Source organism: Squalius cephalus, assembly GCF_949319135.1.
Source record: "Squalius cephalus genome assembly, chromosome: 5".
Lineage (NCBI taxonomy): Eukaryota > Metazoa > Chordata > Actinopteri > Cypriniformes > Leuciscidae > Squalius > Squalius cephalus.
In genome coordinates, this window is record NC_137126.1 from 6,063,308 (window position 1) to 6,089,554 (window position 26,247).

At 37.7% G+C, this 26,247-nt stretch overlaps 1 protein-coding gene across 1 annotated transcript in view; it reads left to right on the forward strand.

Annotated features, from left to right (window-relative positions):
- Positions 1–25,132, forward strand: part of flrt1a (fibronectin leucine rich transmembrane protein 1a) — a 71,876-nt gene extending 46,744 nt beyond the window's left edge. The window contains exons 2-3 of the mRNA XM_079872326.1: positions 3,126–3,791; positions 19,372–25,132. Of these exons, the coding sequence (XP_079728452.1) occupies positions 19,498–21,585 (2,088 nt within the window). The 5' untranslated portion in view covers positions 3,126–3,791; positions 19,372–19,497 and the 3' untranslated portion in view covers positions 21,586–25,132. The remainder of the gene's footprint in view (positions 1–3,125; positions 3,792–19,371) is intronic.
- Positions 25,133–26,247: the final 1,115 nt, after the last annotated feature.

Here is a 26,247-nt window from a genome sequence, read left to right on the forward strand (position 1 = left end):
TGTCATTTTTCATGTTTTTTTTTTTCCAAGCATGGTATCACACTTTTGGAATTTTCTGATGTACATCGTATATGCCAACATTTGATTTTTCTTTGGTTTGTATTTGTTTCTGTTTTTATTTCACTAAAGACATTTTAGGAAGAATATGGAACACGTTTAAATGAACAATTTAATTACGTATTTAGAAGAAAAATATCTGAGAACTCCATTAGATAAAAGAGCAACCTATTTCCTCTGGGCCTTTTAACTATTTTGGAAGACTTTGAAAGACTGAAACACTCTGGATATTGGTATTTCTTCTTTTGTACGGTTTAAGATGGCTTTTCTTACCCTTCGCATTTTACATAAAGGTCAGAAGATTCAATTTTAGTAGATTAAATTTAGCATTTTTATAGCTATTCAGCATTATGGCATCAGGCAGAATGGATACGTTTTATTGGCAGATTTTCAACTCTATTGAGAACGACTGTCAGTATTAAGAATGACTGACGGACTTTGAAATTGTCTGTCGCTAAAAGGCCCAGAGACACATCCACTTGCAATCCCTCTTTACATTGTAACTGATCACTTGCCAATATTCAAGTCTTTAAAAATGAATTAAGAATGGCATTAAATTAATATCTGTATGCTGTTGAATTATTCTTTCTGCATTGCATATTCTGGTAGAGTATGTCTGTGTTATGAATTGTTGTTGGGTGTATATAGATGAAACTTGAGAACACAAGTAACTCTAAAACAGGCAGTAATTTAATTTACATTCACACTGTCTATTCAGAATATGATATATCAGCATGCAACACAAACACAGATACACAGTAGTTCTGTTCCAATGCCTTACTGTCTACTGCCTATACACTACATTTTTTAAATTGACTTTAAAACAATTTTCACTCCGAAATTGGTAGTAAAATGCACAAATAATTACAAAGAAGCGGCAAATAAGACATTGAATGAAATGTGACATTTTGAAGTAGAAAGACTGAAATTTCTTGTGAAACATACTCCAATAATCTTTGTTTTATTTACAACTTCCCTTGTAGGCAGCATCCTATGTGAACTAAAATTAAAATGTGTGATTTGAAACTTCATATGCAGCAATCCTGGTCCACACAGATTGCCTTCCACACATGAACCACACAGGAGACTTGATTCACAATTTATTGCAGGAGATTTTGACATTATTAGCATGTTGCTTAGCTAAAAAAATAGCAAAGCACAGAATGCATAGCACTCTTACATATTTGGGAAAATAGTCAATTTTATCAGGATTGAATTACTGAAATTCTTTGAGAGAACCTTGCCAGAATGTTAGTCAAAGTTCTGAGAATGTTCATTGTTAGCTGGGAGGCCTTAACATGTTTTGCTACAAACACATACTGACCGAAGCATCAATGTCATTGTCAATTTAGCCTCTTATTAACTGATTAATGACTGACTACACTGACAAACAGTAGAACTTATAAGACTGTGTAAATAGAGAATTTGGGAAATAGAACTAACCCTAGGATCAGCAACATCTGGGGCCCTATCTCACACCCAGCGCAATTGACTTTGTACACCGACGCATGTATCATTCCTATTTTGCACCCGCGCACAGCGGACTTTTCCCTCCACAGACGCACGTCGGTTAACTAAGAAATACATTTGCGCTCCTGGGGGCGGTTCAGCGCAAAGAGGAGGCGTGTTCCGGCGCAAACGTTCCCTCATGCTATTTTACAGGTTTAGAAAACAATTCCGCCACTGACCGAAAAAAAACAGTTTAAAGTCAGTGGCGCATTGCGCATGTTATTCATATGCTATTTTAAGGGCGCATGCTTGGCCTTAATCAATGTAGCGTGTGCACAACACGCATACACTTTGATTCTCTCATCTACACACAGACGCAGCAGTTATCATTTTTGCAAATCATACATTATTACGATAGATAGATAGATAGATAGATAGATAGATAGATAGATAGATAGATAGATTATTATAAAAGCATACATCTAGCTTACACATTTACCCAAATTATCATACGCCTGTTTAACCGAAGTTAATTTGGGTGTGTTTCTCCATCCCCAACGTCCCTGACGACCCTGACGGCTGTGAACCGCTCCTCGCGTGCGCCTGGCAAATCCGCCGTTATAATAGGAATCCGCTTTAGAACAAGTGCGCCTGCTCTTAAAGTGAATGTGAGATGACGCTCTGATTGGTTTATTTCACGTTACGCCCAAACCACACCTATGAATAATGAAGCTACTTCAGACCAACCCCTTTTAGATTTGCGCCGGGCATGAGAGTCATTTATCCCGCTGGTATAATAGCAACAGTGCCCAAGACCCGCCCACAAAGTTACTTGCGCTTTGCGCTTGACACTTGCGTTTCAGATCGTTAAAATAGGGCCCCTGGTTTCTTATGATTTCTAAGGGTGTGTTCACACTTGGTGGGTTGAGTTTGATTAAAACAAACTCTCTGGTGCGATTTCTCTGTTAGTTCGGTTTATTTGATGAAGTGTGAACACTGCCATCTGAGCCCTGGTGCACACCAAACAAGTGGACCGAGACTCCTGAAAAGGTGAAATTTAGCCCAGAACACAGCATTATACACAAAATATAAGTCATAAAAGACTTTTTTTTTTTTTGTATCTTTAGGTTTGGTGTTTAAAATGACAGTGCGAACACTAAGCGAATCGGGACTAAATGTATCGTTTTCTTTTTTGGTTCTGACCAAAAGAACCAAGAGAACCGACCTAAAGTGTGAACACACCCTAAATTATGATTATGGTGGTAGACATGTTTCATATTGGTCAGGCTGGTTAGAGCTGGTAGAGCAGATTAATGATCTGATTTTCTAAACAAGGTTTTACTGTTCTGGGCTGTGTTTCCCAAAAGCATTGTGAGCTAAGTTGATCATAGAGAACATTGGTGGCAATGGTCTGCGCTTTTGGGAAACGCAGCCCTGGTTTCTTTGAATCCAGTCACTTCCAATCCATCTTTAACAAATGACCCATTTCTTTTCATACAAAACATCAACAGGACTATACTGTCAGTGTAATGTATCTTTAACGCTGCCATCACTGAAAACTGTTCGCAACGCTAGCTTATATCTGATTATTGAATTTTCCCTTTTTGCTTTGTCTACAGAACAACCTCCCTTTGGACTAAACAAAAAAATGATGAATGTGCTTTTTCCTTGACTGGTCCGGCACAACAGAAGGGACTCCACTTCAATTAGTGAGGACATCTGAGGACTCTTCTTTCCTAAGGCCAGAACTGAACAATGACAGTGAACAATGGCACATAATTACAAATAACTCAGTTTTGTGGCTTTTCATTCTGAGTGAGGAAGAGAAGTCAGATATTTTGTGAGCCTGCGTGCCGTGAAAGAGGATTTGAAGTACCGGCTTGCAACCCAATTGGTTAGTTGGAATTCATAAGGAACGTGGGTGAGATATCTAATAGTTTTTCCATTTTGAGGTGCATTTTATTGAAAAAAGGTGAGCCTATTATTGCTGATTTAAATGATTCAAGCAGGTTTTTACTTTTTACTGATTGGATAGTCCTTACGAATCTCAAATTTCTGCATGGACCGCCACTCGCCTGGAATAAAACCGCTCAGGATGTACACCGTTGCATCTCACTGATTCTCAGACATCAACCCAATGAGAAGAAGCACACTCACAGTCTGGCAAACAACAGACAGTCAAACAGCAGGTCAGAGATCCAGTGAGTCGATGTGGAGTCCATTAGCTTTCACTGCCAGATCTCCCTCAGAGTTGAAACAGCACCTATTCAGCTTCAGTGTCAGAAGTAAGAGCTCTCTCTATGTTATCTCCTTCTATCCCACTCTCTCCGGCTAGCTTATCCTGATCCTGGTATTGACAGATCTGATGTCCAAGTCAAACTTAAAAGAGTACGTTAGCTTTGTTGTCCTGTTTTCAGGCTACTTTTGTGCCACCAGAATAGTCAATTGATTTGGACAGTATGTGGTTAAGGTCAATATTAAATAAGCAGATATTGACAAAATATTTAGTGTACACTGAACGGATTTCAAAACCTAGTGAGCTGCCTCCGTAGACAGCATTTTTAGGCATCATAGACACATAACACAAAGATTATTCCACATTGTAGGCTGCTTTCAAAGATATCTTGTTTTGGCCAGATTGTAAAGCAGCATTGCATGAGTTCTCCAAGATAATTCTCTAATTAAATGGCAGAAAAAGCAGAAGATATACTTATATCGTACTTATGTTGAATACTGGTGGCATGGTGGCTGGATGTATGAATATTTAATACTGAAACGTTTTGATAAATTACTATTTTTTCCCATTAAATTCTGTGCAAGAACAGAAAATGAACGTTAAATATGAGATGTTGGTCTTAGGGTCTTAATATATTCAACCCAGGAAAACATGTCTATGATGACATTTATACAAAATGTCATATGTTGCTTCTTGCAATTTTCACAACACTTTTAAAGTTCAAAGTGGTGCAAAAAGCATGTTCAGTTTGAACCGAAACAGATAAATTAAAACTAAACGTAGAAGGTTAATGCTCTACCGCATTTGAAAATAACGTACCACACACACACTAAACCCCTAAACCTAACCAATACTTTTAACAAAAGAAATGTAAATAAAATTAGCTTACTTATCATGACTCAAGTCAGTGTTGTACTACTTGAGCTACAAAGTAAGTTTACTACTTCATAGAGCTGGTTATGTGATACTAACGTCAAAATGTACTTATTATCTGCAAATAATAAAGGTGTTCTGAGGTCAAAGTAACCATACAAATAATAAGCTTTATTAATCAGTAACCTACCCCTGTTGTACTGCCACTAGCGTTCATTTCAGCTGGAAACTGCAGTGAAATGTAGGTACATACAATAAAAATAATAATTAATGCGTTTAATGCATTATCTGTTTTTTCACCTCTTGAGGCTTTGCTTATGAGCAGATTCCAAGCCTCTAATACTATATTGTACTGAATTGCATTAAAATCCAGAGTGTTATACCATGCATCATCTTACTTAGAGCGGCAATATGTTTGGACATAATGTTTTTCATAGAACTATTGAAACTTGTGATACTGACATTATATACAGGAGAAAGGATCAAACACTAAATGTTTTAATTTGTAATTTAAGTAATTACTAAATATAACATTTAGTAGAAGTATTTCTGATTCAAACAGTAGAGCAGAAAGAGTGATGACAAAGACAGAGGAACACCATCTGGAGTTACTTCTCATAAATAATAAACCAAAGCTACAGTAACCAAGACATTTATTATTATAGCTTTATAGGATGATTGAAGTTTAAATTTATCATAAGATACAGTTTGAATTTGTACATATATTTATATGTTATGTGCAATTGATCATGATCAGTCACAGAAGCCATGTGCGATCAATTATTAAAAAAAAAAAATGTATTCATATGCAGGCCTACTTTTTACTTTAATAAATTGATACTGTATCTTTGGGCACACATTAGTTTGCATTGTATTTTGATTTCTCTAGAACATATAGCGAGCCTCATAACAGACAATAGATAAGAGCGCATGTCTTAGAGCTGCCTGCGCTAGAAAGAACATTGCCACTGTCTCTTTTAATAACCGATAACAAATTATAGTCCTGGATTGCCTCTTATTATAATGCACAGCCTGCTGAACAACTAGAGATGTGATGTTTCCTCTGTTTTAGACATATCCACGCTGCAAGCTATTTCATAAAGTTGTTGGGGGGGGGCCCAATGAAAAAGATCCAACTCATTACACGATACGCTGATTAATTAATTACATTTATTACAAATTAATTGCAAATTTCAATATTTGCTGAGATAACCACCCAGATGAAGAATGAATTTGAATTTAAAGGTGCACCCAGTAATTTTTGTTCCAATCCAGCATCTCCAAAGTTGAAATGGATGTAGTGATAGTCTTTTCTTCTCTATTGTGTCGTCTGTTTGAGGGAAACCGCTTTACAAACAAGAAAACATTTAGATTTGTTTTTCTCCATCAGGAAATGATTGGATGGTTGTGGTTTGCTATTGGTGGATCTCATGTGAGTGACAGTTTGCCCCGCCCTCACGCCAGTAAACACATCATCAGAGAAGATAATGAGTTTTATTCAAGATTACAAGGGCACATCATTTTTTTTTTAAATGTATTTAAAAAATAATAATATTAATAATAAATACTGCAGTATTCCATAACAAAAATTAACAATAACAATTTTAATTTCATGGTGACGTTAAAGGATTAGTTCACTTTAGAATTAAAATTTCCTGATAATTTAAAGACATGTAAACGAACCAAAAACAGGATGTGATGTCACAAGATGCGACCCTAAAAAGCACAGAATGCTGGTTTTCTCGTCTGAACAGGCGTCAGAACCGTGTCTTCTTGCTGTAAATCTTCACTTGTGTGTGATGGAGGAATTCCAGGTGCTGTTTTGACTTCTTTACACATTTTCTAAGATCTTTGTGAGTTCTAAGTAAAAATACCATCATATGTACACACATACAACGAGCGCATTTAGTCCAGCACACGGCATATGTTTTGCATGTTCAGTGAGCAAAATAAATGTCATAAAAGCTGTTTTGTTTGTGTTGTTGTACCTTTGGGTTAAATGCTAGGCGAACCTGGACTAAATGTATAATTTTCTTTTTGGTCCGGACCAAAAGAACCAAGAGAACCGAACTACAAGTGTGAACGCACCCTAAATGTGTGACGAATAACGTGAAAGTTCTGCTCAAGTGCATAATTGTAGTTTCCTCCTCTATATTGCATTTGTCCTTGAAGCAAGCCATTTCATAAAGTAATGGTGACGAAATCAGCCAAGCCAAAACTGGTGTGAACAGAATGAAGTTGCGTCAGCGACTTATCAAGAAAACAAATGAATCATTACATCCCTAAACCTTACATTTGGAATGGTACACTTTATTTTACAGTCCTGTTCCTCATGGTATGTACTTATTATAGTGCTTGCAATAACTGGGTAATAACTAGGTACAAACCCTGAACCCACCCCTAAACCTAACCTGAACCAATTACCTTAGATTACCTTTGTACTTTCTTAGGTAAGTACACTGTAAGTGCACTGTAAGTACATGTAAGTGCACGGACTGTAAAATAATGTGCAACCGCTGGAATCCAACCGTTCCAACTGCTCAGCCCATCAGAATTAGATCAGACTGAGGGACGTGGCAGAGGTCACTGATGGCATTAGACATCAGCGTTCAGAAAGCAGATTATCACTGCATTTTTTATTTGTTTATTTATTTATTTTTGTATTTGCATGCACGGCTATCAGAGGATTGTGTCAGCTAAAGGAATGATTTGGGATTAAAGAGTTAGAGGAAGTCAGGTTTGTGGTTTGCAGGAACTGACAAATGAAAAGAGAATCAAATGAAGATGAATTGAGAGGAAGATTATGAAACGTTTCGGCTCAAATGCAAGCGTCGGTGGAAAAGAGAAGCTGGAATTTGAAAAGAACAGTGAAAAATGGTGCCATGATGAAACAGAAGGGCATGAAAGCGGCGCAGAGAAATTACGACTCAATCGTCTGCCTCGCTTCTCATGCAGGGCACGTTCGGAAAAGGAGAGAGAGATGACGGGGTGAGAGAGGGAGGGAGATGTGGCGAGGGGATTGAGATTGTTCGGCCTGGATTTAAACACACTGCCATTTTACAAAGAATGATGAATTGAATACAAATGCAGTTCTCCTGCTGGATAAAATACACACCTTACTGACGCAACCAGACAAACGCACAAATTGAAAGGCGACATTCTTGTGAAAGTGTCATCCCTAAATCTACAGATGAGAGACAACAACAACAACAGACTGCAAATGCAAATGTCACGCATAAAACCAGCTCTAAAGCGTTTGGCGCAGAAGCTAATGATGCAATGACACACCTGGCCAAGAAACAGTCTAAATTTATAATTGCGTTCGGTCTTCTATAATGGAGACAGCATGTATTCATTTACAATTAATGGCTATAGAGCTAAATACCCTCAAACAAGTACTTTACCATACTTGTTGGAGCAACCAATGGTTTCAGTTTTGCATATGTTACAAATGACAGTGTAAAGATGAAAAAGAGCAAATTTAAAACATTATTGCTGGATCACTTATAAAATTGACAGGTTTGCCAGAGAGGACACAGCCCAGCAAGCAATTTTGCGTTTAGAAGACGTCTAATAGCCGTCCAAACCCAGCCCTGACATCTAGGCTAATACAAGGCAAAATTTGGGCTGTCAGTGAAGATTTAATAGATGTCTAACAATAGCCCATGAAAAGACGCACAGAGAACATGTCAAAGAAATGAAACCAAACACCTTGTAATCACTGTTGACTTTGATCTCGCAAGTTATTTTGACATGTAACCAAATTCAAGGGTATTTTAGCTAGAAGTGGGTTTCTCCTCAATTCTGATTCAGTCTCTCTGTGTTTTTTTAGTCATTGGAGTGTAGATTAGCAAAGGGTCAGCTGTGGTTGTTATCGTCAGTTGTCATTTTTCTGTTTAGGCTGTCGTCATATGGATGTGTGGGATTAAGATTTGATTTCAGATTTGTGTTTGCTGACTTTACATGTTGGTTAGACACTCTTTTCCTCTAAAAATAGACAGGATATTACCAGCCAGAATAAGATTCTAGTTGTGAAAATCTGACTCTTCATACAGCAGGGATTGAGTCATTTTATGTCCAACCAAAGCAGAAAATATAAGTATACATTTTAAATCGAGCACATATTTGAGGAACCTTTTGCTCAGTAAACAAGTTTTTTAATATAATATATTTCAGTAAAGATAATTTGCACACAATGAAAAGAAAATTACGTTTGCTCAGAGGTTTATTCGTCATAGCTCAGGAGATTTAATGGAGTTCTTAGTTATGTTATTAACTTTTATTAACTTTTGTTCTCAGAAATTGAGAAATAGAATTGGGTGCACTATGCCTTCAACATAGACTTGAAGATTAGTTTCAATCTTATTCATCCACAACACTTCAATCAAGCACATTACATACATATTCATAAACATCCAAAGACAAAGTTGATACCTAAATTAAACGTTTAAGATAATCATCACTTAGTATTCTGAGTTTAGAACCTGAGTTTGAGTCCCGACTGAAGATCCTTTTCCTGCCCTGTTCCTCTCTCTCCTAACCTTGTTTACTGTCTCTTCTCCTATACTGTCCAGTCTATTAAAAGGGAGCAAAGCTCAGAAAAATATTCCAATAATGGAGTCTTGAAGGGAGATTACAGCAAGAGATTACAGCATTTCTTGACACAAGAAATAGCAGTCTGCCTGCTATTTATTTATTTTTGTAAAGAAGCCAAATTATTCAATTTTTCAAAGTCTTGATTTTGTTTTTGGGGTCTATTAGTACAGGGTTTCATGCCTAAATGTTGCTTAAAAAACACATTATTCTTCACATATTTTACATTGTTGCAGTACATCTCTTCCCAGTCTGTCAGTAGTCTCAGTCTCAGACCGTTGGCTGAACGTCAGATGCATATGACGTACGAAATTGGAAACACTCCAGGAGTTTCAAAGTCGTCATCTTATTGGATGAATTCTACAGGATTTCCAGGAGACACGTGTGTTGTGTTCCTTAGCGGTCCACTTGGAAACAAAGCTGTCGTGACACCAAAATCCCTCACATGAAAGAAGAAAGCCATCGTGTTTAAAACTGACACAATGATCAACTAAACGCTGGATTTTCAAAAGTATGTGAAGTATGTGTAGATCACCGCCTATACTCTTTAAAATACGTCCATTATTGTGAAAATCAGTCCAGACCTTCTGCTCTCAATCTGAACATCTGTCTACAGGAGACTAGTCTGTCAGTAATGCTCTGGAGTGCGCTTCCTAAAAGCATTGTTAGCCAACTGTGGTCGCAATTTCCGTTGAATTGTGTTGTTAACGACAGAAACTGCAACCATTGTTGGCTTTATGAAACGCACCCCTGTTTAGTTCCTGTCTCTATGAAGCCCCTCCTTCTGAAAAGCACAATGTGCTCTGATTGGTCGCTGGACCAGTGTGTTGTGATTGGTCAACCGCTTCAAGCGTGTTTGGGAAATGTCACGCCCCTTACCATAACCGTAAGTTTCAACACACTACTAAGTCAACTCAACCAACCCCCTTTTATTTGCATATGCATTAGCCAGGAATTATTTAAATTAGGAACATTTTGATGTGTATGTTCACGGAAGAAAACTCAAGACTACAATCCAGGCGTTTCAGGGAGGTCAGAAACAGTGTTCACTGATATAGAAAAAAACTCCCATTGGAGTGACTTTGTGCTTTGTAACTTTGCAGAGCTTTTTCATGCTCAAACAACAACATTATATACTAAAGAAAATGAGAAAAAGCATAATAGCTCCTCTTTAAAAAGGTATACAGTATGTATGCTGTGCATAGCACGCAATTTTTTGTTCATATGATATACCCAGATGATTTGTACCATTTATGTTCCCTAGTATCCAGGGCACAACACTATAGTCCAAAGACACCAGGACCAACCAGGACCAACAGCACAAGCTGACCACGGCTCCCTATAGGGTGCTGTTGGTCCTGGTGTTCAGCTTCATTTGGGAGACCTCATTGGCTCAGACTATAATCCAGCAATGTTGATGTATTATATCTTCAATAATCTTATATAACATAAGCACACTACATGGATTACATATCTTACAATGCAATGCCCTTTTGACAAGGCCTTCCATTTTTAATGCGATGGATGAACCACCAAAGCAATATCAGCCAAGAGACTTTTCTTAAATATTTGATCAGACTGCACAGACAAAATCAGAATAAAAATGCAAAATTGTCCTTTTTCTTGATATCTTAGATAAAAACTGGATGCATTAAACATGTAACATATTGTAGTGAGCTCATTTGATAAAATGTGACAAGAGTAAGATAGCAAATGTTGTCATGCACAGTACAGCATATTATTTCACATTCTGAAATACATATTTTCCACAGGCCTATTCTATTGTGAACATAGTCTAGGTAGTAAAACTGCTGTAATTTTTTACTTGGATCCCAGTCTTAAGCTGGTATTATTTAGCTCCTAGAATGATTTTAAATCTGTTATGCAATGTTAAAACTTACAAAGTTAAAAATGATAAACTATATTGTCACTGACAGTGATTTGAAGCAACAAAGCAACCAAAAGTCATTCTTTTAAATATGACCTAACATGCATGTGTGTCGCTTATTATTCAATAAACAACTTTGTAATGTTAAATACCTTCTATCCAAATCCACTTTCATGCTATGAATCTATAATAAAGCTATAATAAAGCCTTAAAATTAAAGAGAAGGCTGACATGAAAAGACGGAGCAGAGAATAGCGCATGTATAATATACAGACATTTAACAACACATTTTTTAAATAACACATTTCGAACTGCTGCCAACAAGCTAGAAGCTTTTGTTGCATATGACACTAAATATATGAATGCAAAGTCTTTAGTAACATGTTGATAGCTCCAGTCGTAATATTGTTTTAGTCACTTTTATAGGCACTACATGGTCATAAATATAAGGATATTATCAAATATAAAAAGCTTGCTCAGATGACAGTTTTATTGCTCGGATGTTGCTCTGTTTTTTTTTTTTTGCTCAGGACTAAAAAATAAACAATATCTTACGGTAAGAGAACAGAGTTGGTAAAATCAATGATCAGATCATTTTCTTTTGGGAGATTTTGATGATAAATATATTTGAGTTCATAATGAGTAAATCTAGGCAAATCTGAGCACATTTTAGGACTTTTGTTGAGATCTCCTGGAGACTTGTGTGAGATCCTTAAGTCTTTATCTCAGGAGAAAAGCAGATTTGAGAAAAGCCTGCATGATCTCTACTTAATCTCATGGGAAACTATGAGAAACAGCTGAGATATTAAAGAGATTTCTTTGTGATTTTCCTTCCACGGAGTGTCCAGAAATGATCTTCATTGTTACACAAATACAAAATTAAAAGAAGAAAATGCATATTTTAAAGAAGAAAATGTTTTTTTCATTTGATCAAATTAAAGCGAAGCATACCCTTTGTGCAAAAAAAGAAAAGAAAGAGAACACGACAACACAAGATTTTTTTTTCTTATTCAGTTATTCACATTTTAATATTCTTTTCTCCTCCAGTTTTCCTCACATGGTTGTGTGGCCTTTTTGTTCAGTCCCCTGCCATTTCGTTGTGGAGGCGAACACAGCTTCAGCGCTAATGCTTCCAGGATTTATTTTTAATCAGAGATTCTGTTGGGACAGACATCGAGCCAAATGAATTCGATGGCAACAGGTTTTGATGGTGGAACGGCTCCTTTAGCATCCAACAGGGATCTGGAATATGTACTTATTTAACGTCACTCTCAAAGAGAGGCGGGAAGGGGAGAGATAGAGATCTGAAGCTTTGATAGTCAGTAAAATGTGGCAGCGCTGACAGCAGACTGCTGACACAAGGAGAATATAAAAACCATTTTTTCTCCCTCTTCCTCAGGTCTTGTTAGGATGTGGGGCTTGTGTACAGTGTGTCAGAGAAAATAAGGAGGTTGGAACCACAATGTCTTTTTTAAAGGTGAAGCCTGTCATTTTTGTCTGTGTTGAATCTCCTTTCCCACTTTACAGCAATAGTTCACTCAAAAATTTGATATTATTCACACTCGTGTTGTCCCAAACCCGAAAGCTGTTACTGTTTTCTGTCGAGAATGGTTAAAGAATATACATGCTTCTTCTTTTACATACAACAACAAATAATTGTGGCCAATAAATAAGTGGCCCATTCAGTTATTTGTCGGATGTTAACATACATGACGTTATTACAGCTATAAAACTAAAAGCTACCGAGCAACTTACAGATGAAAGAGCACTGTATAATGTTACATAAATCAAAAAGGAAAATTGACTTGGCCAACATGTTCGAAAATTATAAATCCATAATATAAATACGCTTAAGACCACCAGATATATGTCTTAGATACACAAGTTACCATGAAACCACCACCAGTTATGTAATTACTTGAGTCTGCTTTACTATAAAACACACACACATTTTATGGTAAGTTAGAAAAGTCTGAACTGCAACCGGTGACAAACAATACGAATATTGCGGTCTTTGTGGCGTGGGAAGTTCAACATAATCTAGGATAATATGCAAATACTGTATGGCAAACAAAATGTGACTTTGGAAAAAAACTAAAATCATGCTATAGTAACCTAATATATTAATATTAATGTTGGAAACCCAATACACTTGGCAATTGGGATTCTTTTTTTAACTTGTTTTAAATGTTTCGCCAATCATTATTACATAATAGATCTGTATCTAACATGGATGGATCTCTAACTGCCGCAATAGAATAAAACTCACCTGATATTTTAATAACAATTACAAAAGAATAAAATAAAACGTATGTTGTTACATTTTCGATTTTGGAAGGGTCCATTTTGAGCAGATGTTTTATATCATCACCACTGTCATTGTCAGAGTTCATTTCCCAGTACATTCAGCATCTTGCTCATATTCTCGATCTCAATTCCAATGAGGAATAAAATGGCATTGCACTTATTGATCATCAGAGATTCAATTATTGTTGTGCAGAAAAAAAATATACTTACACTATTACATAGGCCTACCTCAGGTCTCTAGTGACCCTTTACACTATAAAAAAGAAATTAATTAGAAAATAGACATTCTTTAAAGGGATTGTTCACTCAAAAATGCAATTTGTCACCATTTACTCACCAATCTATATGAGTCTCTTTGTTTTGTTCAACACAAAAGAAGATATTTTGAAGAATGTTGGAAAACAGACAGTTGATGGTAGCCATTGACTTCCATAGTAGGAAAAAAATACTAAAAAGTTCAATCCCACGGGGATTTTTTTAAAGTCTTTTTTAAAGCGTTATGAGCCATGAATCAAAGCAACCAGCTACAATGTGAATTACAACAATACAAACTTTGATTTGAGGCAAAATAGCATCTGAAAATAGACCGATTCAATGTGATTTGCAGTGCTTAATGGGAGTGGATGTTCCCGCCAAGCTTTATTGGCACAATTTGAGTCTCTGATTGGTGGAATTTTCTGTACAGCATCATGGGTAATGAAGTTTTTCACCACAAATGTAGCTGTTAAACATGATTATTTAAAAAAAAAATCGAAATAAATCAAACGAATGGCTTCAACAAAACCATATACCATTGATTAACAACCTCGTAACACACAGTAGTTCTTAAGTTATTGTTAAAAATAAATTTCTCTATGGAGTTTTTACTTCCGGCGCTCTATACTGCCACATGTTAACAATAGTTATGATTAGATTCTGAAATCAGATTGGATAAGTCCCATTCAGAGTATAAAGTAGCCAGTATACTGTACACATATGCATCTGTATCGCAAACAGCCGAGTCAAGTAAAGTCACCTTTATTTATATAGCTCTTTATGAAATACAGATTGAATTAATGCAGCTTTACAATGATAACAGGACAATTATTCAATAATGCAAACTGTTCATTTCAGCTGTACAACAGCTAGCCAAGATAAACTATAGTATCTAGCTGAAGAGTATTTTATTGTGATTTAGTTGATTAATGTATTAAGTTTTACCTATAAGTTTTTATTAAGTTAAAATATTGAATATTGACATACTTGCCACTAGAGAAATCAGCATTAGGTGTCTGATCTGAAAAGGTTGAAATGTGTTTTTTTACTTCACAAATCAAACAGGCCGTTGTAAAAATATATTGATAGTAAATTGAGAGTAGGTGTATGAATAGATTTGACTGGCACACTGCCTGTCTCAGTAAATTGATGGATGGATGGATTAGGTCTATCTTTTAGCGCTATTTGAAATCCACTGTGGGACCTGTATAAAGAGACATCTCATCCCAAAACATCAATCCAAGAGCTCAGTGACTTAACAGTGTCTCTCACCCCTGTCCCTCCATCTCCCTCACAGCTTTCATTCAAACTTTAATCGCTCTGTTTCCTCAGTTACTTGTAAACGTCGATCAAAATCCCCTCTCTCCTGCACCTGACATTTTCAGTTCCCAAAATATTTACAGCAATGCATTGCCTGACAGATAATCTGTAATGTCGTGTAACGACTTTCCACAGGGGACGTTGCAGTCGACACGTGATGCAATAAATTTGTGTTTTAACAGTGTTTGCAGTTCATTTGTCAAAAAGCCGAAATGCTAACTTCAAGATCTGTTGAAACATAAGGATGCTTCTAAAAAATAGACATGATCTGTCATGGTCTGAAGACCACAACCATTCACGTCTTCTTCAGGATTTATAGTGGTCAAGGTTTTATATATATATATATATATATATATATATATATATATATATATATATATATATATATATATATATATATATATATATTTTATATAATAACACAGAAAAAAAGGTAGTAGGAGTTTGAAGTGACCTGTTGACCAAATGTTCAGTTTAAAGCAAATAAAAGATAAACTTACCTTTATTTTTCTTACCTTCATTAATCATTACAATCAGCAGGTTTGCTCCAAACTCTGAGAACGCGTCCACAGTTTGTACAGCCTTGTGGCTTGTAGTATGCTGTAATATAAAGCATATAAAATATATAAAACAGAGGGGGAAACAAATATTCTAAATTAGTAAATTAGTCAAAAGAATTTTGCAAAGATGCAAATATAAAATTAAATTCTTTTTAGAGCAAGTCTAGTAAATGTTTCACAGAGTGAAGTTATTTTTTAAATTTCCATTGAACATTTCCACCAATATTGCTGGAAAAAAAGGATATATTTCATTGAACACATGTATCTATACCGGGTCATACTATATGGGCTAAACTGATACAACAGGAACCTGCTGTTTATTGACAATAATTTGAGAAGGATAGCTTTGTTTGAATTTGAAATACTATCTAATGTATTTAAATATTTGTATTTAAAATCTATAAGTATTTAATCCCTTTTCAGCAAAATATGAATAACCAAGACATACAAAACAATTCACGAAAATGCAAAAAAAAAATAAAGCCATTGGTTTATACCAACAGTGACCTACAAATTGTGACATTTACTATTTTTGTTTAAACTCACCATTCATTTTTAATGTGACATTACAGTATTTATTATAAATGATTTATCCGTGCACAAATAACTTCCCCTTTGTTTTGCAGCGATCAATTCCCGATGGACAAAATTAAGTCCCTGCATCTTTTTTTTTGAGAATACGTTTAACTCAGATATATGTCACAGTAGAAGAAAAGACTATCACAGCTTCCCGTTAGCACTGACAGTCTTTGGAGAGAGGTTTTTGAAAACAATTGGCTATACATAACCACAGCTAGAACAAAAAAGCATTTATATACAAATGGACATGTGACTCCAAACCTTATAATTATAGTATGGCTCTTGTGACTAGTGTAGACTAGTGTATTGTTCTTTTCTAATAAAATACAGTTTTACTACAAGCTACCAAGTGGCAGAAGGGACGAGCCAAAATAATTTGATTTCACTGTGAGTTTGGTAGATGAAGCACTGAAGCGATGCACATGCAGTCATTCAGATGTTCCTCTGGTCCGTCCCAGAGTCCCTGGATGTAAATTGATATAGTCTTGTCCTCTCCTCCCACTGGAAGGAATATTGGAAAGGAGAGAGAGCAAGACACCCCGAGGCGACAGTCTGTCTGGACAGCCCCATTTTTACAATTCCCCTTGTGACTATGCCACACTCCTTCCTCGCCCCCACACGCGCACCTAAACATCTCGTATACACACTGAGGATGGCATGCATATATACACAGATACAAACATCCACATACAGGCATACAGTGTGTGCACACATACATACAATGGCACCAGCAGTGTGGATGGACCAATTACAGTCAGTCTGGTTTGTATGCTGTTGCGGGTACAGTGGTGTCCATGTCTGACACACACATAATCAACAAGATTATTGCACAGCAAAAATGTACTTATACATATTATTCACTGCAGTTTCCAGCTGAAATGAACACTAGTGGCAGTAAAACACCAACAACTTTTATTCCTTTACACACAAATTATGATTTCAGTGATGGTAGATTAAGACTTTTAATACGTTTTACAATGGACAATGCTATAACTGCTGAACAATATAGCATTGCTGGTCACCAGCATAAGGGATGATTTGCATGCATGGGAAGTGTTTGTGCTGGTGGACCAGCCACACAAACTCAGTTTTGCTTGCCAACTACACCAGCACTTTACCAGCATAAACCAGCCCGGGCCAGCATGGAATTCATGCTGGTTTATGCAGGATTTTTTTAGCAGGGATGTTATGACCTTTAAACACGTTACCATTAGTAAAACATTTTTCACAGCTCTGTATTTTTGGATTTTCTAAAATGACAAGGTTTCTCTGTAGCTTACCTGGTACACTTGTGATGCGGAGCGCACGGGTACGAGTCCTGAAACACGAGTCGCAATAAAAGAGCTCAATGACTTGTAGAAGCAAGCTAAAATTGTCAGGGTTTTGAGTGAAAAGATGAGGCAAGATGTAGGGAACAATGGGCTTTTATTGCCGTAGGGGAAAACGCCGGCAGCAGGACTGGGCTGGCAAGGCTTAGCAGCACTTATACTTAAAGTTCATTTGATTAAGTACTTTAGTCAAGTTCAAGTCATCTTTATTAATACTGTATGTACTACGTATGCTAATAGCAATGTGCTAAAAGTATACTTATTTTATTTTACAGTGTCCTTGTTACATATGTTACATGTACTTACCATAGTAATAACAGTAAATTGTGCATAATTACATGCAACTAACCCTCAACCAAACCCTAATCCTACCTTAACCCTATAGTAAGTGCATGTAGTTAATTAATTCCTGCTTAATCCAGACAGTCAAAACACATGCTTACTAAGCCCTCCCACTCTCTCTGCATATCATTCTCTCTCTTGATCCTTCATTTTTCTACTGTGTCCAGTGACTTGAATACCCAAAATTGGTCAGAAGTCTCATTTGACCAAATTTTTTGTTTATTTGGTCAATTTTTTACATATTTGGGTGCAAACAGACTGCACTGCACTGCTTTTGCACTAAACCATAGCTCCATTTTCACCCTATTGTACAGTATGTGTACCGTTTTGCCAGTTATTCTTTTTCTGCCCTAAAAGTGAGTCTTCTCTTAGGTCATTGCATGGAACATGTGCTTATCCATTTCTACGCAAACATTTTTTGCAAAGGTTGCAATACATCCTTTTATATCCAGTCTGTTTGGTTGAATGGCCATAAATTGGTTGAATAGATAACCATAGTATCTCACCAACCCGATGATTTCCATGGCTATATATTTTTTATTTATTTATTGTATTTTTTTTTTTTTGGTCATTTCATGTGTTAATTAGTTTTCACAAGTTTAATGCTGTTAGCCTAATAGGGATTTATTCATTAAAAGCCCTCTTTGATGAGAAAAGGATGGCTAATCTGATTATAGTGTAAATTTTATAATTGGATGGTCATATGTTTAAGAAGACATTGTCAACTAAATAGCCTCCCTATTATTTTTGCAGTGTAGTTGTCAAAATAGTAGCTTAACTGAATGTGAGCTTGAAGCTTGTAACTTGTTGTTTAAGATGTTGTTTTAAAGTAGCTTCCCAACACTGCTTGTTTTAGGGGAAAAGTTTGAGTTTCAAATCCACATTTTATTTTATTTTATTTTATTTTATTTCACCTTTATTTAACCAGGTAGATCAGTTGAGAACAAGTTCTCATTTACAACAGCGACCTGGCCAAGACAAAGCAAAGCAGTGCGACAAAAACAACAACACAGAGTTACACAAGAAATAAATAAACATACAGTCAATAACACATTAAAAAATCTATATACAGAGTGCAAATGTAGTGCAAAATACAATTTGATTAGTAAGATAGGGCAATAAATAGGCCATAGTGGATTCATTCACAAATCCAATATTGTACAACACAATGTACTGCTACATGGTTGGAAGTAGCTTGTTCCTGGAAAAGATAGGTTATTTTGAAAACTTGCTAAACTAAATGTAGTTAAGTTAGTTGCATTGCAACTTTTAGGTACAACTCTTGTCATAAATTCACTTTTTATTGAAGAGGAAGCCATGTCAGTCTTTCTCACTCAAAACATTTTAATACTTGATGATCAGTGCATCAGTAAATGAGGCCAGCAGTTCAAACATCAGTTGAACTGCAACTAAAATGGCTTAAATCGTCAGCATGAATAAGCAATTAGACATGATTCAGTTAACATGTGCTGCCATGTATATGATGTTAGCCTTTCTCTGACTTTTATTGGAACATTATAAACATCTATGCAAGGTATTAACTTTTTTAAACCAGTTTCTCTCTCTCTCTTTAATCTTTTCCAGGGTGAAAGAAAACACGCCACAAGTCCAAAGTCCAAATGGACTTCTGAGTCATCTTCTATAAAGAACCATTATATTGGTTGAATTGCTATAAAAGGCAAGCGGAGGCGAGGAGAGCTTGCTGGTTGCATGATGGCTCCTGAAGGTATAGGGGAGCTTCGAGACTTGCTCTTCTTTCTGCTGCTGTGCTTCACGCTATTTGCTGAGCTATTGGAGATGACTGCAGCTTCTTCACTGGGATTGGATGGTGAAGGTGACATAGTGTGCCCTTCTGTGTGTCGCTGTGACGAGGACTTTATTTACTGCAACGACCGCGGATTGAGCGCAATCCCACCTCTACCACCATCTGCAACTGTCCTGTATCTTCAGAACAATCACATTGACAATGCAGGGCTTCCTAGGTCCTTGGAGCATCACACTACCGTGCGTGTTATATATCTCTATGATAACGAGCTCGATGACTTTCCATTGAATTTGCCACCTTCATTAAGAGAGCTCCACCTCCAGGACAACAACATAAGAGTGTTGCAAAGGGCTGCACTTGCTAGACTTCCGCTCCTTGAAAAGTTGCATTTGGACGACAACTCGGTTTCTACAGTGAGCATTGAGGACCAGGCCTTTGCTGACAACCCTAGATTACGTCTCCTCTTCCTTTCCAGAAACCACCTTTCCAGCATCCCATCTGGTCTTCCTGCCTCACTTGAAGAACTCCGTTTAGATGACAACCGAATCTCTACTATTCCCACTCATGCCTTCCGAGGTTTGTCCTCTTTACGCCGCCTGGTCTTGGACGGTAATCTTTTAGCTAATCAACGTATAGCTGATGATACCTTCTCACGTCTGGCAAACTTAACAGAACTCTCCCTGGTCCGTAATTCACTTCAAACACCCCCACTTAACTTGCCCAGTGCCCATCTGCAGAGACTCTCCCTACAGGACAATAATCTTATACACATGCCTCGGGGCTCACTTGATGGAATGCGCAGACTACAACGCCTAGATCTTTCCGGAAACAATCTGACTACCCTTCCCAGAGGATTGTTCAGGGACTTGGACAACCTGGGGCAGCTGCTTGTGCGAGGAAACCCATGGCACTGTGGGTGCAACTTGCGCTGGCTGCATGACTGGCTGGAGGCAAAAGGGAACACAATTACCGTGAGAGGCTTTATCTGCCAGACACCAGAGCGAGTCCGAGACATGGCGCTTAGAGACCTCACAAATCAGATGGATGAATGTGAGTTAGCTGCTGCAGGTGGTGGAGGAGTAGGTACAGGTGTTGGCGTTGGTGGTAACAGGGTGAGTGGTGGAGCGGTGGGAGTCATTTCTACCACTCTTTCTGCCCCTCAAGGGTCCCTGTTCACTCTCAGGTCCAAGCGACCAGGCCTGGGTCTTCCAGAAACAGGGTTGGACTACACATTAAGCAGCAGTGGTGTGGGCAAGAACCTAGCCCTGAATGTGAAACCCCTATCCCATGACAGCATCCGTGTTACTTGGAGTGTGGCGCAAACATCTTCTTCCTTTCGATTAAGCTGGCTTCGCCTGGGAACTAGCTCTGCCATGGGGTCCATCACAGAAACTTTGGTTAGGGGTGACCGGCGGGAGTACCTTCTCACTTCCCTGCAGCCTGCTTCCAGCTACATCATTTGCATGGTGCCTCTGGTGTCTAACAGTGGAAGCCGAAGTAGTTTGCCCGGGGGGGACACAGAATCAAATGAGGTTCCAGTTTGTGCCAGAACAGAAACGGCTGATCCCGGCCTGCCTGATGAGGAACAAGGTGAAGAAGAGAGCTCTGATCAAATGACTTCTCTGCCACTTGCAGGAATTATTGGAGGTGCTACGGCAATAGTTTCCCTTGCTCTTATTATTGCCATTTTCTGCTGGTATGGGCACCGTGCAGGGCGCCTCAAATCACGAGACCATTACAGCCATAGTGGCTCTCGCAAGAGCAAACACTATGATGACTACATTGAGTCAGGCACAAAGAAAGACAATACTATCTTGGAGATCAGAGGTCCTGGATTTCAGATGACACCAATGGCAACAAGGCAGACCCTTCAACCCAAACCAGTGCGAGAGGATTACATTATACACACCATCTTCCCCTCGAATGGCACAGTTCCATACAAGCCAACCCAAAACATGACCAACTCTGGCTATGGTACCAACCGTGGCTATAGAGAAGGAGGCATTCCAGATATAGATTACTCTTACACATGATAGCTTTGATTTAGAAACCATAATTAGGAGTCATGTATTGCATAGATACACAGTTTTTAATCAACATGGGCTCAGCTGAATCCCTTTGTGCCTTCTGGTCTCCATTACAATGTAGCCTGCTGTTCATGAGACTATAAAACTTTTAATTGGCCCAGATGCTTATAGGGAAGCATTATAAATGTGGTGCCAGGAGGCAATGATGCCATTTCAGGTGGTGATACCAAATGCTATTTTCACCTCCCGGTGTAATGATCAGTGTCCCTGACATTGCTGTTTTATCTCTGGCTGGTGCACTGAGGTGGATTCAAGGGCAGCCCACACTGCATTCAGCTTACAGACTGTTTATAAAGCTAAATGCATTTAAAGGCAGCCTTCTCATCGGAAATAACCAACCTGCTATTCATTTTAATAGTTTTCTCCTATGAGATGAAGGTTCCTGAGGATTTGAACCAGGATTTTGAGTCCTGCATAAAGCAAGATAACCTCTTTGCTCAGAGAAACTGGAAATGTGTTGTGGCTATTGGTCCTTCTGGAAAATGCATGGGTTCACATGCATATTTGTTTTTGGAGATATGAGCTGCAGAACACGACTATATTCCTAATAAAGAAGGAGTGTCTGGACCATGCAACGACATGGCCCTGAAAAACTACAGCAAGGTTTGAAATGCCTCAAAAACTAAATTAATTTGAAATCTTAAACACTTGAAAGCTGCCTGATGCTACTATGATAACATCCGACAAGCGTTACGCTGACTGTTTTACTTTCAGACTGGTGTAAAGTTGAGAGGATGAATGAAAGGGGTTTATGTGTCTTGAGGACTTTCAATTTTTAAAATTGCAACTGAACCCTGGTGTGTTGATAGATACAAACAACGCAAGTTAGATATTGGACATTGTCATGACTCTGTTCCCTAGTTTGATTTTTGTGTTGTTTGTTCTTTTCAAATTTGTTTCACTCTAATTTTTTAAGTTATAAAGCCCTGCTGATATTTTCAATGTAATATTCAAAGGTTTTCCTCTATAACTGAGGTCAGTCTGTTATCACTTATCCATTATTAAATCCCCCAAACAACCAATCAGAGCTAAAGCAGCCAGACAAGCCAAGCTCTCCCACTATAAACCAACTGTTTCGGTTTACACCAACATGACAGTATCACACTTATTAAAAATAAATGTCTGTAAAAACTTCATGGTAACACAAAACTTGCTTGTTTTCAGTAGATTGTCCCCTATAATGTTTTGCACAGAGAGGAAACCAATGTTCTTTTAAGGTGAACGCCACATTCTTAGCACAAAATTGCATTCTTTAAATCGTTTATTTACATCTCCAAATGTCACTGAAGTAAGGGATATGGCCTCGTTGCTAACCACAGCAGTTGTACTGCTACGAGTCTTAGGAAGAAGAGAAAGGGTGTTAGAGGGAAACCAGGAATTTGAACCATAACACTGTGGACCATCACTGTGGGAGATAGAGAGTGCATCAGAATGTTGTATAATTTTGTAAGGTGGATGCATTTTGCTGAAAATTCTTTTTCACTTATTTCCTTGTGTAGAAATGATCTGTTTGTCAATGTCTTCAACCCATTAATTTAAGCCAACAGCAGGAGAGAATCCTAATCAAGGACCTCTTATCAGTCAATTTACGCAATGGTAGACGGTGAGAAAATGTATGTGTGCATTGTACGAAAGACTTTCCCAGAGTCTCTGGACATTTCTGTTCTGCTCTTCTGTATTTGTATTTATGTATTTGAGGACTTGTGGAGAATTTAAGACAGCTTACACTGCCTTGTATTTTATGTACTATTTGGCAATGTACTGTACTTGTCAAAAATAGGAAAGGATGTAGAGAGAGAGAGAGAGAGAGAGAGAGAGAGAGAGAGAGAGAGAGAGAGAGAGAGAGAGAGAGAGAGTAGAGTTTTCTAAACTAAAAAAGACCAAGAGATTATACAGATAAAACATGAATTTGATATTAAAGCAGGGCCCCAACCGAAATGAAGGCTGTGGTGTTGAACTGTGCATGAAATGTTTTGTCATCTTCTTGCTGTCTGCTGTTGTGCTGGCGTTTGTTTTTTCTCCTTTCCCTCTGCACAAAGGACTGCTACTAACTTCTGTTTCAGAGATGGAAATGAATCAAGACTTCATGGTATTTCAGTACAAGTTGGTTTCATGGTCTCACAGTAAGTTTTTCTTTCTAAACCAAAAACATCATTTTGCTTTTAATGAGCCTTCATGAATTTTATTGGTGGGGTTTCCAGCCTACATTTTGTATTTTTATCGTTTGTTTGCTTTATGTAGTTTAACAACTACTTCGCTCAAAAAGGGAAATTGTGTCATTGTTTTTTCATTCCAAATTCAACATGAAAAATGACAAGACTTACTTCTGGAACACAAAAATTTTAGCTGAACCGTGAAGCAAATTGTTGATCAAATGAAATTTAGTCATCAGGTCAAAAGGACAAAAAGGCATCATAAAAGCACAAAAAAGTAGTCTATATGACTCAGAAGAATATATTCCAAATATTTTGTGTGAAGAACATGGCAAAATTGAAATAGTTATCAGAATAGTTCTCATACTGTACATGAAATGAATGACTCCAGATGCCATGAGTTCTTGTGTGTCTTGTAACCTATCAAAACTAGACAAATTTAACTGAATGAGGGTTAATGCTTAGCTCAATTTTGGCTGAACTGTCTGCATTCATCTTAGTTATAATTTGCAACTGCTTTCAAGAGAAAATTCACTGCATCTCAAGAGCAATTGAAACATGTTAAATAAACTGTTATTTTATTTCCCATGATTACTGTAATGCAGATTCATGCAGCTCTCACAGAGGCAATGGGATTGCAAGGTTTTGCAAGGTGTAAATGGGTTCTTGCATTCAAGTTCCCCCTATAGATCATATTTTTCTCTCAGCTTGCAGCTGAAATGTTCAGGCGTTCATTCCCTGTCTTCACTCTCCCCTCCCTTCTTGAGAAACCTCTTTGATCTGCCGCCATTGTTTTCATTTGAATTTGCAGCATGTGCGAAGAAGGATTACAGAGTCAGTGTGTGTGTCCTTGCGTGTGTGATGATGATGTTCTTTAGGGGTTCAAAAATATGGAGGCGTACATTAAAAGTATTTTCTGTTGCAATTTTTCCTGTCTGTTTTATTCAAACCATCTGCAAATTCGGCATCTCCTGCCGACTCTGACCAGCAGTTGTTCCACCTGCACCCCATTAACGCAGATGTCTCTTTGCACACGAACACGCTCCGCTATATGCATACACAAACACACACACTCCTTCTGTTGTCACCCCTGAGACAGGAGCTCAACCTGCATACTCATTCTGTACAATAACAGCAATACTTTCCCCTCACACACCACCCGTTCTCACTCCCAAGGCATCAAATACTGCTGTTCGGGTTTTTCATGTCTCTACACAGATGATAAAGATGTCCCTTAGTGCATTTATAGCAACGTGGCCATTAACCCCATTGCTTTCAGCACAAAACCTTTAGCGTTAGGTGCTTTCATCCTTGGATCAGTTGCTTGGTCCGAGCACGAGTTCGGTCCCCTCTCCTGATATTTTAACTATTACTGTTGGTTTAGAAAAACTATACTTAACACTATTAGTTATCTCGTGTTGCTGGCGACCCTATACACTTTTGACAAAAGATTAATTAAAAAACAGACATTCCCTTATAATTTTTTTTCTTGTTATATTGTTTATAATGACCCATTTGGGAAAGAGTCCATTTCTGCTGAAGGCATGGGCAACATTTTTGCAGCTAGCAGTGCATCACTCAAAGCGAGTGAGAACACACAACACACAGATTTACCAAATCAAAGGTCATCAATAACGGTTCACTCCTGTGATTTAGTACGATTACGTCTATATCAGCAGTGAACCGTACTGCAGTTCACATGAACCGTACCCCAGACCACCTTTTTTAAGTGGACTTGTTTACAGTTTGCGGGTGTGCAACCGAGTTCAGAAAACAGCATTCACATCATTCAAATGAACCAAACTCGGACGTCAAATGAAAGTGTTAGCATGAAAGCACCCTAATGATGTTCCGGATTTCAAAAGGAAGCTGTATTATGAATGAACTATTTTTGCGCATTTAAAGCCGGATTTACTAACTGCTTGCTCCGGCACAAACCCTCTTTTGGCTTTATAAAACTACTGTAAGGATTTACTGAGACACGCAGCGTTGAAAGGTCATGTGGACAGTTATTTTTGCGGTTGACCTTGTTGATTACACATTTGAAGGAGTTTCCTTGTCAGACCGCTACATTTATGAGTAGAGAGTATTTGTTTTCGGTAGTCAATGTACTGGTGTTAGCGCCATCATGTACCACCCAACAACAACAAAAATTGCACCTGACATTGAATTTGCAAATTCTCAGTAATACAGAACTTTCAACTCCCATCTGTGGTTTTATTAGAAAAATAATAACGGCCGCTCGCTAATTTCCCCTATTTAGTCAGTCTGGCTCTTGAATTCAGACTCAGAGTGATATTTTGGGGTGTTATTTTCAATTTGAATTTGGCAGTAGTTGATGCCTTGAGAGTGAGAGCCTGTCACTCGACGATATCATCTGAAGGCTTCCTCTCATTCTCTGTCTGTCATATGTCACTGGAGCACTCTCATCTCATCTCATCTCTATGGCCTTCCT